The 13,694-nt window shown below is 40.5% G+C and overlaps 1 protein-coding gene across 1 annotated transcript; it reads left to right on the forward strand.

Annotated features, from left to right (window-relative positions):
* The first annotated feature begins 1,049 nt into the window (after positions 1-1,049).
* sh3bp1 (SH3-domain binding protein 1) lies at positions 1,050-13,498 on the forward strand. The gene is made up of 18 exons (XM_046376759.1): positions 1,050-1,315; positions 4,027-4,069; positions 4,371-4,475; positions 4,565-4,641; positions 4,975-5,086; positions 5,731-5,807; positions 5,936-6,023; positions 6,130-6,198; positions 6,349-6,439; positions 6,529-6,665; positions 7,501-7,612; positions 7,849-7,930; positions 8,014-8,094; positions 8,394-8,507; positions 8,939-9,036; positions 10,068-10,236; positions 10,588-10,955; positions 12,659-13,498. The coding sequence occupies exons 1-18, from the start codon at positions 1,266-1,268 to the stop codon at positions 12,943-12,945; spliced, it is 2,160 nt and encodes a 719-aa protein (XP_046232715.1). The 5' UTR covers positions 1,050-1,265; the 3' UTR covers positions 12,946-13,498.
* The last annotated feature ends 196 nt before the right edge of the window (positions 13,499-13,694 follow it).

A 13,694-nucleotide genomic window follows, 5' to 3' on the forward strand; every position in this document is an offset into this window, starting at 1 on the left:
CTTAAAAGCAGGTGATTGAATGTCGGTGTGTTTATTGCTTGTTTCGGTTGACCCTAAGCGGCCATAAAATCAGATACTGCAGGCAAAAAACCCCCTCCTGCTTCACAAAACCTTACATATTGGTGTCAGCAGCATTGAAAGTTTCCTCTTTTTTTTTTTTTTTTTTTTTACGTGGCACAAATTGTTAGAATTTACGGAAGTACATACTAACCACAAAATAGACATTTTTAGAGCGTTAACTATCACTGTAGACCTGTGGAACAAATTACACTATATCCACAAAAGTATTAAGGCAACTGACCATTTCATTAACAGGGACCTTAGGCTTAGGCTTTCCATGAGATTCTGTCTGTGGGAATTTTATCCCATTCATGCAGTAGAGCATTTGTGAGGTCAGACACTGAAAAGGTCTGGCTCACAATCTCCGTTCCTGTTCATCCCAAAGGTGTTGGATGGGGTTGAGGTCAGGGCTCTGTGGGCCAGTCAAGTTCTTCCACACCAAACAAACAGTCATGCTGGAATAGAAAAAGTCCTTCCCCAAACTGTTGCCACAAAGTTGGAAGCATAGCATTGTCCAAAATGTCTGAAGCATTAAGATTTCCCTTCACTGGAAATAAGGGGCTGAGCCCAACCCCTGAAAAACAGCCCCATCCCACACCTGAATTCAATTATAAAGAGCTCTGTCCCAGTACTTTTGTCTATGTAGTGTGTGTCTGCAAATGTGATGTTACCACACACAGTTGGAGGAAATAGTTTTAATTTTTTCTGTAAAACGGAATAAAGAAGGTAAGATAAGATAAGCCTCTATTAGTATTGCAGTGGGGAAATTCTCACTGAGAAACAAATGGTCTGCCGTTACATGGCTATAAAGTTAGTGTTAACAACAAATCACAGAGCGTTGCAGAGGAGTGTCTTTATAAGAGAGTTTTTAAATCTTAGCATGCCAGGCAAACCTGAAAAAAAAAAACAAAAAACCCAAATCTCTCTCTTCCTCCTTACAGCAGTCGCTTCATGTGTGCAACTTCCTCATTCGCTGTCTTGAGTTCGATGTGACTTCAGAGCACACTTCTGAAACAAGAACGAAAACCGACAGCCCAAAACACACACACACACGCACACACACAAAACAACAGCCACAGAGACAGAGGCGATCAGTTTGCACCTTCTGTCCCAGATGAAGTAACCCAGCTGAACCCCTGCTTGGTCACATCTGGATCAGGACTGAGAAGGTCAGGTAGAAAAGCTGGTTAGACTCCACTGCCAGCATGCTCCGGCAGTCTCTGAGCATCCTGAAGCAGCTCGGCTCTACGGCAAAGTAAGTGCTTTGGTCCTATCAGATCTTGGTTGAACCCGAAAGTAATACCTTTTGGTGTGGGATAGGTTTGATGATTTGCATCCGACCAGAAGAAAGAAATCATAATTAAACTGATTTTAATTTCTCAGTAATCACAGCAGTGACTATAGGAACATTAAAATGCAACGTTTAAGAGAAGAAATAACATAAGCTTCCTCTTATAAATGAGTTGAATTCATAAGAAATAAGGCTCAAAGCGATGTCCAGTGTCATAAAATGTCCGATGTCAGTAGATATTGCTGTAAACTGACAGCAGAGTTTATCTGACAGCCCTATGACTGTGCATTTGTTTTGTCATTTCCCCTCTTGATTAAAATTTTACTTTCTAGCTACTCTGACTTTTGTTTAGCAAAAGAGTCGGCTGTAAATCTACTTCACAGGCTTTTCCAGCACAGATTTTATCACTTCTCAAAAACTTTGAAGGCTCTTTATGTTTTCCTTACATCCAGAAACCATTGTTGTCTTTCACAAAGCCTGTTTGAGCTCCCGTGCACTGTAACTTACTGCTATACTGCACAGGCTTTCATTTCAGCGCCATATTCTGCTTTGGGCTCCATGTTCTCATTTTTTTTGCAGTTGCAAACACGGCGTTGAAAAGTGTGTAAAGCTGGCGTACACACAGTTGCTACTTCCTCTTTAAAGTGAATCATGCTGTTTGGGTTTTGAGGGAAACCTCAGGCTTTTCTATGCGTGAAAGCCAGAGTGGACAAGGTTGTGGTGTGTGTTCACCGCACACGTTATGAAGGCAGAGGTTTTCTGACTGGGGGCTGATGTTGTCTCATCTCTGAGAGAAAACAAAACTGAAATAAATAATTGCAGTGTTTTTTTTTTAAATGACATTTCAGCCACTTGAATATTTAAGCCCTTCATTTTCCCTCATGTGCTGAACAGGTTGAATACCTTTGATCTAGAAAGTTTGTGTGTGTTGCCTGACAGTGACTGACATTCAGAAATGAGTGGGTGACAAATTCACACCAAGTCCTGTTTGTTTTTTCGGTGCAAACCCGCCTGCAGCAGGGCTCTAGCTCTGTGTGTGTGTGTGTGTGTGTGTGTGTGTGTGTGTGCAGACCGTGCTGCCTCTATACCACTGATGCACTCTGGTTTAATAATAAACCCACATGGCGTGCATCTGCAGCAAAGCAATGTGGGCTTCAACTTCCACAGCAGCACTTCGCCAGCCTGTCAGTTTGTACTCACGCTTTGACCTGGCATGAGATAAACACACACACACTCAGAGTGTTTACATGTACTGCACCTTATTCATGAATAAAGCAGTTTTATACTCCAAAGTGTGACAGAGCATTGATTGCTCAGGTAACTTCCATTATATGAGCACTGAACAACACAGACACACCTCACACACCTCCACAGACATTTTTACTTTCCTCTTAAAGCATACTTCTGCTCGCAGGTTCTGCTATAATTTCACTCTTTGTGGAATAATCTTTTTTTTCTTCCCCGAATTAAAAGGAAAACTTGAAATGACAGTCAGAGATAAAAAACAAAAAAAGGGGAACTGGTGTGTGGTTCAAACACAATGGGGAATTCTCCTCAGTGTTTTGAAACATCAGCCTCACTAGAGGAAATGAGAAACTACACCTTGGAGATGCTCAAGCTTAGCTGACCTCTTTGCGAACTGGGTTGGGCTTCCTTTAGGTGTGACACAAGCTTGAAGATGTTGTCGAAGCTGCAGAGGAGCTTGTTGTGTTTCACTGCTGTGTGTCGCGGCAGAGAGGGGCTTCAGGTGTTTCACAGAGCTGGTACTGAACTAAAAACCACATCTGCAGCCCTCACACTCACGTCACTTGCCGCTCAGGCCTAAACTTAATACACTGAGACCTCAGAGCAGAGAAGGTACGCTTGAGGTCTGAACTTGAAACTCTCAGTGAGTCTACCCAGTGGTAGTGGTCTGTCTGCTAGTCTTATTGTTTTTCATTTAAAATGTAACATAGAAAATACGCTTGCTGTGAATTTGTGGGAAAGTAGTTGCTGTTCTTTGGAAGCTTTTGGCTTGATGAATGACTTTAACAGCTATGATGGTGATTAAACTAGTCAGATGAATAGGTTAGCCAGTTAATCAGTTGACAGGCAAATAATCGGCTACAGTTTTGCTTTCTTTCTGAGGCTTAGCAATACAAACATTGTCATTTTTACACCTTGTTTTAGTCCAGATCAAATAAAGCAGATATAGAGTGTTAATTTGTGAGATTTAGAGGTGCTGCTATGTGGGCCTACCCGTTCACAGACACCATCACAGTGGTTAGTCTTCTCATCCAACTCTTGGAGAAAAAGCAAATATTTTCCAACAGGTCAAATTTTCCCTGACAGGCATTTAAAAGCAAAACTGGCAACAACTTCTTGTTTGTGAGGATTTGTTTATATTCAATGTTAAAGTGAATATTTTTAGGTTTTGGACTCTTGATTGGATAAAACACTTTATGACCTCATCACCTTTGGTTTTATATTAGAATATTATGAAAGGCACTTTTCACAAATATTTAACATTTTTTGACAAATAAAAATACAATACAAATAAAGTATTGATAATGAAAATAATCCAGCCCTAAATTATAATAAGGGGACTTTTGAAAATCATATTGTTTGACCAGTGGCACCACTTTTGAATTATTTATCTTCATTTTCGCTAACCAACACAACATGTGCTCCTGCAGGTCACAAGATGCCACTGAGCTTCTACATGAGGACCTGGTTTTGGTGAGAAAGAGAGAAAATTCTGTTTCATCCCCACAGTGTATAATTACTACTATAAATAAGTTATTATCATCAAGTGATTACTTTATAACTTTAACTGCTTTTTGTCACATTTTAATTCAGACTTTATGCTAATATTTCATGATCATTTTACGTTACTGATTTGAAGACACATAATAAACATATTAAACTTGCAGAGCGTATCACCACCACAGACATTATTTTGAGGGGAAAAAGATCATACTGTGATCAACAGATCACATACTGTCAGCTCTAAACGTTGGGTGTGGCTGACTGATTGTAGGTGGAGCAGCGAGTGGAGCCAACCAGGAAAGCAGCTCAGGTCCTTCACAAGAAGCTGCAGGGCTGCATGCAGAGCCAGTCCGGGTTAGAGGCTGAAAAAAGAATGGTACAGAAACAACTGCGTCCATCAGGAAAAAATCTGCAAAACATTTGATTAGTTGTTGGAAGACGTCACATCTTCTTCTGTCTCCACAGAAAAAGCTCCCCCTGATGCTGCTGTCCATCAGCATGGCAGAGAGCTTCAAAGACTTTGATGCAGAGTCCTCAATCAGGTGACAAGTTTCATCCATCCATCCATCCATCCATCCATACTCTTGACCGAAATTCTTAACCGACAGCCATGTTAACTGCCCCCATGTGAAAACCTCATGACTTCAGTACGATGGTTTTCAGTTCTCAGTGAAAAGGAAAGAGGATCCGTCACACAATCCACAACTTGTGACTTTTGTGACTGTTCATGTGTTTTATTTATAGTTTAGAGGCTCTGATAAAGTAGCTAAAAGGTATATTGATATTTAATTCTTAAATAAATAATAAAAGATATATAGACTGTTAGACAGCAGTTGACTGTAGTGTGTGTGTTTGTGTGTGTGTGTGTGTGGCAGGAAGGTGTTGGAGATGTGCTGTTTCATGGAGAAGATGCTGGCCACCATGCTGGCAGACTTTGAGATAAAAGTGGAGAAGGCAGTTCTGGAGCCGCTCAACAAGCTCAGCGAGGTGAGAGTGACTCACACTTTGCCTGTTGTTGAACGGAAACTCACATCGAAATTCTGATTGCTGCAGTTCATATGACCACAGCTGCACCACACCTAAGTGCTCCAAATAAACTTAACTCACTGTAAGTGCAAACCAGGACATACAGAAGGTATCTGTGAATAGAAAAATGTTTAATTTAGGTCAATTTTATGATCCAGTGTGACTACATAAACCCAATAAAGTGTAAGCTACAGTAATATCTCTTGTATTATTATTATTATTTGATCTCAAACATTTGTCCTTTTCAATATCGTCAAGCTTATGTATATAGATGTTCATATTTAGGTGGTGAACACAGTAACCACCAAACAATGCAGTGCATCTCAATATGACATTCTAGAGGTGGAGCAGCAGTTTCCTGATGCAGAATAGTTTAAGCTTCACAAACGTGCCAGTTATTACTGTGGTTTTGTTTTGGAATGCATTGTATGGTCAGGTGTCACGGTTAATTTCTGGCCCTGTATATTGCCTGAATAAATGCATGGACAACTAGCTGCAGGTGAAACAAAATATTTAAGAACAATTTGATATTGATTCGCTATTGAAATCAATTCAAGGAGATTATTTTCCGACATAAAATTTTTTGCTTTTTTTCCCCCTCCTAGGACGATTTACCAGAGATTCTTAAAAACAAGAAGCAGTTTGCCAAGCTCACAATGGACTGGAACAATGCAAGAACCAGGTGAGTTACACAGCCTCAGTCAATGTTACCTTTTATCCACCGTCAGAGAAACTAATACACGTTGTGGATTTTTTTGTTTGTTTTTTTAATGTGTGTGTGTGTGTGTGTGTCTGGGACTGTATGGCCAGGAGCCAAGCCAGCACTGGTCCCCAGGCAAAGCAGGATGGGCTCAGGGAGGAAGTGGAGGAAGCTTGGAGGAGGTTGGAGAACATCAAGGTACCTGCCAGCATCCATCATGGTGCAGTACACTGAACAAAGCACTGATCCTTCAGTCAGAAGGGCCGTCCTGACCTTTGACCTCTCTGTTTTTCTGCATCTGTAGGACCAGTACTCTGCAGATCTGTATCACTTTGCAACTAAGGAAGAGGATTATGCTAACTACTTCATCTGCGTGAGTTGCACTTGTGTTGGTTTAAAGTGTGCAAATTAAATAATAATAATGATAAATACACCCCACAGAAATCATACACTGAGCTCTATTCTAACCACAAACTGCTGTATAACCATCAGTTTTGCAAATTCACCTCTCTTGTTTCCATAGCTGCTGGAGCTGCAAGCAGAATACCACAAAAACTCACATGAGTTCCTGAACAAAAACATCAGCGAACTCAAAGAGAATCACAGTCAAAAAGGTGAATTTAGTTTGTACTACGGCAATATTTCAAGTATTCTCTGGTTATGTGTGTTCTTATTTCCTTTTTGTACTTATCTGATTCCGCAGGGTCACCGCTAAGCCTCTCCAGTAAGAAGGTCTACGGGGAGCCTCTGCTCTCTCATCTGTCTCAAAGCAACAGAGAGATAGCTGCACCTATCGAGGAGTGTATTCACATGCTGCTGAGAACGGCCATGAGAGAGGAGGTGGGACTGAAGGGATGAAATGACAAGGTTCACAGTAATGATCCTAACAGAATCATATGCTTGCCTTTTACTTTACATCCTCACAAAGCTCCTATTTGCCATACAGTCCAATCAGCAGACAACATTTATAACTGGTTACCTTTAAAATGTAGAATTTTGTTGATGCCAGATTCATTTTATCTTTGCCAAGAGAGTTCAGTAGTAGAAACTAACATGTTTGCGGTACTTACATTTATTTTTACCATCTTATTTTAGTATGCACAGTTATATAGTGATAAACCTAAATATTGGGCAAAGTGAAATAGAGACCATGAATGTTTGTGCGATGACAAACTATCTAATGGTTCCTGAGAGATGTCAGTTTGGACCAAAGTTGAGGGCCGATTGAACTGAAATAACCGACAGGAGGCCATGCTGCTAACAATGTGACATGATCTCCGTAGAATTTGTCTCCTAGTCGTCAGTAGGTGCTTGCAATATCTAGAAAGAAATCGAGACTTTATATGAGATTAGCTTTAGAAAATTCTCCAAACTCTTAAATCAGTTTGTCTTGGGCCATTTGTTGTATAATCAGTCAAGGGAACGGAACATTCAACATCTTTGCTTCAGCAGCAAATGTAACTTTTTGCAGATTGTTAGTGGCCTGGGAAGTATTTCTGACAAGCACTGCTCTGGTTTTGGTCTCAGCCTTTATTACATCTGGCCATCCCCAAAACCCCACAAGACTTGGACTTGGATTCGACTTGAACAGCTGCGTTGCTATTCCCAGCTCTCCCACTTAATCAGTCTTTTTCTCAATCTTTGTCTCGGTCCTCTTCCTCCTCGTCCCCCCTAGGGTCTGTTTCGTCTGGCAGCAGCAGCCTCAGTGGTGAAGAGGCTGAAGACCTGTTTGGATCAAGAAAATGTCGACCACAGCGAGTTCAGCATGGACCCTCATGCTGTGGCCGGTAGTGATGTATCCATTTGTGTTTCCTTTCTGTTTCCTCTTAGTGGAGTTTGAATTTCTATTGTGGGCACTGTTCAAGCAACGTGACATTGGCAGCCCAACCACTGAGTTCCTCTTCTGCTTGCTGCAAATAGAACCCCTGTTGCAGTTTCCAGTAATGTAAAAAGCATAATTTCTAACAAAAGACCTCAGCTTGTTGCAACCTATGATGACTTACGTCCGAGTGTGTTGTGACAGGGGCTTTAAAGTGTTACCTGAGAGAACTCCCTGAACCCTTGATGACATTTGAACTCTACAATGACTGGTTTAAAGCAGCAGGGTCTGTATAATATCTGTACTATTTATCTCTCATTTTGCTGTGGTTTCAAGCCTGTTTCTTGAGTTTGTTCTCTTATTTTATAGGGAAAAAGACCTGACAGAGAAACTGGAGCATTTCAAACTACTTCTGAAGAAATTGCCACCTGAAAATTACAACAACCTTAGGTGTGTACTCATTGTGCACATTTTCTTATCACATGGTCAAACTTTAAATTTTCTTTTAGTGGGTCAGTGTTTTAAAAGCAAAGGACATCATCATATTCAATTTAGATGAATTGCCTTTGTACCCACACTAGCAGCTTTATGGATAGCAACATCACTCTGCTGGTCCAGATTGTAGTGTCTGAACAGTTATTTTACACACATTCGTGGCCTCCAAAGAATTTAATATCCTGGCTTTAGTGATCCTCTGACTTCCTCCCTTTATCCCAAGTCTACTTGTTGTTTGACTTTCTCCCTGTCAGGTACCTGATCCAGTTCCTGTCTCTGTTGTCTGAGCAGCAGGCCATAAACAAGATGACGCCCAGTAACATTGCTATCGTCCTGGGGCCCAACCTACTCTGGCCACGAGCTGAAGGGTGCGTATAGAGACCAGAGGATCCATCTGTCTTTACCCTGAATGCTCCATTCACACATGTTCCCTGTCCTGTCTGCTCTTCCTCTTTCATTGCGTTTGTGTCCTAATATGAAAGCATGAGCGTCAGTGAAATATTTCATCAACCAGACCTGCTGGTCACGTGAAACTGAACCACAACATCCTGTTAGCAGATAAACCATGAAAGATAGTTTGCATCTCACACTCTCTGCAGTGAGGACCGTTTTTGTGCAGACTTTATGAACTATGAACTGTTAGCTTTAGTTTTATTTTAGTAACATCCTGGTTGAATTTGTGTTTTAAAAATATGTCATGGCAAATGTTGAGACTTTCTCTAACCATGAGGAACAGTTAACGTCACCGTATTCTGCTGTCTGAGTCTGTCCCACATTCTCTTCCTCTCCGCCTCTTTAGGGAAGCTGCTTTGTTTGACATGGCGTCAGCTTCTTCAGTTCAAGTTGTGACGGTTATTGAGCCACTTATTCAGTACAGCTCCAGCCTCTTTCCAGAAGGTATTTTATCAGACATGTTAACACTATACTTTTCCAATTTATTGTTGAGATCTAAGACTTTGCTACAATGAGTTAGAAGATCACACTTTCAAATACCAGGTCTGGACCAAGGGGTCTTAGGAGGAAAATTAGCTGTTGTATTCTTTATGCAGTAGATTTACATAATAATAATAATTCCATATGTGCACAAGATGTACTGAAATAATTCAAGTTTTTAAGACAAGAGCCTCAAGATTATGTAATAGTTCAGGTTCCATCTTAATGCCCCTGTGTTTTTTTAATCTCAAGAGAGTCCTCATATCATCATCATCATATTGATCATGGGATCATTTGTCCCAAATGGCCATAATATAGTACTGTACATTAGCTGCAAGCTTTTGTGTCAGTGTTTTTATGTTCAGTTTAGCCTCCGAATGAACTCAGCACTCAAATCACCTGAGGTGATGTGGCATACAGCTTGTGGCTTGCTGTCATGCATGACTTCATGACTTGCTTATTTCTGTTTTTGCTTCTTTTTATAAACATAACATAAAACACAGTAACGTAAATTGTCACTCATTTTTTAACGTAGTGAAAAGCTATTAGGACGTACCATAAAAAAATGAAAATGAACAACTCTTGCAGCACCTGTCAACTCAACTAAGTCACTCCAGTATGCCACTGCACCCACACTGGAAACTTTAACTTTACTGAAAGTCACTGCATCCATTGTGCAGGAAATGCCAACATGAAGTACAGCAGGTCAAAGTTGAAACAGGAAGTCTGTCTGTAAACAACAGTTTGGGTTGTTTTAACTTTTAAATTCTATTTGGTTTACATGTGGGTTTATTTCAATCCTTTCTGGTCATTTGTTTTTTTACCATTTCATGCCCAACTTGTCGATATAATTAATGAATACGATAATATTAGCAGTAGGAATATGGCCAGAACTAAACAAATAAAAACCTATATTTATTCTTAAATGCTGTCTGTTTGATGTGATACTCATAAACATGATGTTTGTTTGTTTTACTTTGTTTTGTTTTGATCAGCTGTATCTTTTGAGATACCAGACCTTCCTGAGATCCTGGATGGGACCCTGCCAACTCCTGCTGCCCAGTCTCTGATCTCAGAAAAGAACAAACTGAGCAGAACAATCTCCTCTTCGTCCACAGCCTCCTCCTGCTCCTCTTTTCACCTCCCTCTCTCAAAGACAAACAGGTACCACTCTGAGAATATTCACAAATTGCATTCACAGTGCTGAATCAAATCAACCTGCACAATGATAACACGCCTAGGGTCTCAGATCATGATGTCAGAAAAGTTTACGCCACCCACCCCACCATTTTTATCGGCCATTAACAATGAGCAGTAAAGCAACTCATAAAAAGGAATACAAGATGAATTTCAGTGAAAACAAGGTCAGCATGATAACATCAGCAATCTCTTATTTCTTTATTTTTCCTCCGTGAATCATATTGAACCATATTGTCCCCTGGTCAAGCAAGAGATGACTGTAATATTTGGTTCTCGTAGAAAAAACATTAACCATTGTCTATTTCTGTCCATTAGCAATGCCTCTCAGGACAGCGGTGGCCTCTTCCTGGTGAAATCTGGCTCTGTGAGTCGCACTGGCACCTCCACATGGGCCAGCCCTGCAGCTGAGACAGCAGCACCAACCCAACAAAACACAACATCCACCAGCTCACCCCCTCTAAATCCCAGCCCCATCGTTACCTCCAGCATTACCACTGCCTGCAGCTCGACAGCAAACCAGGGTCCAGCCCCGATTCCTAAAGCAACAGGAGCGGCACCAAACCCAGGTCAGAGTAGGAGTCCCACCCAGAAGCAGTGCTCCGATCAGAGCCAGCTGGAGCCAATTTTGGAGGCACCTCCAGACTCTCCCAGCGCAATTGTGAAGATCAGCTCACCGTATAAACGTAAGCCTAAATCCACTCATTGAGTAACATACATCACTCCATTTTAGCATGGCTCTTTTGTCCATTTGCAGTACTCAGTGCGGACGTTTTTTTAAAAATAAAACGGAAGCAGCAGAGGTGAGGCTGAGAGGCTGAGATATTTAGAGGTGAATCAACAGTATTTTTTGTGACACCGTCCCACCCTTTTGTTACACTCTTTCAAAGTTAACACCACAAGTTCACAACACAGGCTTTCTGTTAAAAGTGTCAAGCCCAAGTCAAGATGAGCCTAATACCAACACTATGACATAATCAGGGTTGACTTGGCAGATTTTGGAGAGCTTCGTTCAGAGTCACAAAAGTCGCTATTCAACTCTTTTCACAGGTTGAGCAGCAATTTTCATGACAACTGCACTGATTAAAACCTTAAAAAAACATGGTTTCCCACACTAGCAGTAGTCTCTTCATTCATTGCTTTTGGGCTGAGGACACAAGCTTCTCTCACGTATATGTTTCTGTTGTGTAAGGCCCTGTACACATTCTTTACTTTTCCTCTTTTCCTCTCACAAAGACAAAGCTGTGGCTTGTTAGGTCAAGCTGACAGAAAGCAAATAAATCTACTGCTCTTGTTGTAACAACCAGGAAGTACACAGGAAACAGGAAGCCTCATACCACTGACCAAAATATCAACCTCTAGGGTCATGCGTCTTCTCTTACATTGTTGTAGCTGTTTCACTGGCGGGTTGAGGCTCAAATACTTTCCCCTATTTTCCATTAAGTCTTTTCATCCATGACATGTTGACATGTTTCTTACTTAAGTTTTACTTATATCAGATGTTATATTAAGCAGTAGCGTTAAAACGATTTCACCATCACAACCCACTGAGTTTTAATGTAACAAATGTGAGTAAAGTTTGTCTTCCAAGATTGCTTTTCTTGCAAAATATAATTTGAATGCAGCTATCTTTAGCAGCAGCCAGTCAAACAAATGTATGCTTCCTTCCTTCAATGTGAAAGCAGAACAGTTGCTCTCTGCAGACTGATAACTATCTAAAAGTGGAAATAAATAATCCAGACTGATAAAATAAAGTCTTTAGATATACATGTCACATTGGACTGTATTTGCTATATTTATCACAATACATTTTCTTATAAATCATCACAAGATATCTTGTTATCAAATCTCACTGTTTTGAACAACAAATTGTTTACAAATTGTACATGGTGATTTAACTAATTCTTTTGTTACTTTACTTTTTTTGGTTGTTTTATGTCAGATAATCTGTATGTGATACACACACAACTATGTGAAACTACTGTATATTACTTATGCTAAACAGCCATCACTGTGGCCACATGTGACTTTACAGGGTAATCATACTAATGCAATCTAATGCTAAAATGTAAAGAAGAGTTACAGAGTTGGGACACTGTCAGTTACACAGAAATGTCTTTGAAAAGTTAACACAAGCTAACCTTAGCCGCATAGTCTTACTTTAACTAAAAGCAGTCATTATAATGCAGTCATTTAAAATACAAGTAGAACACAACGTCAATAGTAAATGATTTCTAAATCCTGCTTTTGGGAGGAGTTATCTACCTTCCCAATTACACAGATAACGTGCATTATGGATGACTGTTGTACATCACTTCCCTTTTCTTAATCTGGTCTCTCTCAGGTGGCTACCTTTTAACCCTATTGTTTTTGTTTTCTCATCCTACAGCAAAAAGAGCTTTCAACATGACCCAGCCTAAAGAAGCTAACGATCAGTTGAGCGTTCAGTTCTCTAAAGCAAGACCTCCAGCTCCTCCCAGGCCGCAGGCGCCTCCGCCCCCCACCACAGCCCAGGCGGCCGTGGATACGAGGACCATGCCAATACCCGCACCCCGAGGTCAGTTGGCCAGCCACAAAAAGCCTCCTCCGAAAAAGCCTGGACTCAAAGCGCCAAACTGCCCTCCACCACTTCCTCCACCATCGCAGCCAAAAACACTTCCTTCTATAGCACAGTGAGAAAAATGATAGTGCCATTTGTTAATTATGTAAGTTTTCCTCTTGTTGTTCTTAAAGAAGAACCTGTGTTAACCTCCAGTGGTTTACATACAGATACTTCAGGACCCAATGACAACACTGTTGGATGTGGTTACAGGTACAACAAAGAAGCACAGGTACACACTCCTGACTGCACTAATACCACACACCATTAAAAGGACAGCAGCAGTAAAATGAAAAGGTCAGGCTGGCTGTGGTCAAAGGTTAAACAGGCATGACATGTTCAACTAGTGGTTAGGAGCAGCTGATACACAAATGTGTATTTTGTGAAAAAAAAAAAAAAATCACCCCTTGGATACATTTATTCCATATTGTCAGTATTGTCTCTGCCGTTCAGTCCTCGGTTTAAGTTGAAATACTGCAGCTTAGCTGATTTTATGGTCTACCAACTTTTCTGTATCCAATATCATTTATTTATTCTTCAGTTATTGATATCCTATATTTTCCAGAATTCAAAGTGCAGAAAAAGTCTTTATGATCAAAAGAGCTACACAATAAATGGTTCTAAAACATATTGCCAGTTGTGGTGATTTTATGGTGGATTTGTCCATACATCTGCAAAATATTTGTATTCATGTGAGCCGATTAAATATGAAAAATTATTTTATGAAACTTGAGGCTAAACTGAGGTTCATTTTTTCAGTTGTTAAATGACACCCCACCCTAAATCTACATTTCCCAGAGGACGACAGCTGTGGTGAGTGTGAATT

Source organism: Scatophagus argus, chromosome 21, assembly GCF_020382885.2.
Source record: "Scatophagus argus isolate fScaArg1 chromosome 21, fScaArg1.pri, whole genome shotgun sequence".
Lineage (NCBI taxonomy): Eukaryota > Metazoa > Chordata > Actinopteri > Scatophagidae > Scatophagus > Scatophagus argus.

Coding starts and splice junctions, on each gene's coding strand:
- sh3bp1 (XM_046376759.1), top strand. CDS start 1,266: ATGCTCCGGCAGTCTCTGAGCATCCTGAAGCAGCTCGGCTCTACGGCA. Junction 4,070..4,370: donor TACATGAGGACCTGGTTTTG/GTGAGAAAGAGA, acceptor GACTGATTGTAG/GTGGAGCAGCGAGTGGAGCC. Junction 5,087..5,730: donor CGCTCAACAAGCTCAGCGAG/GTGAGAGTGACT, acceptor TCCCCCTCCTAG/GACGATTTACCAGAGATTCT.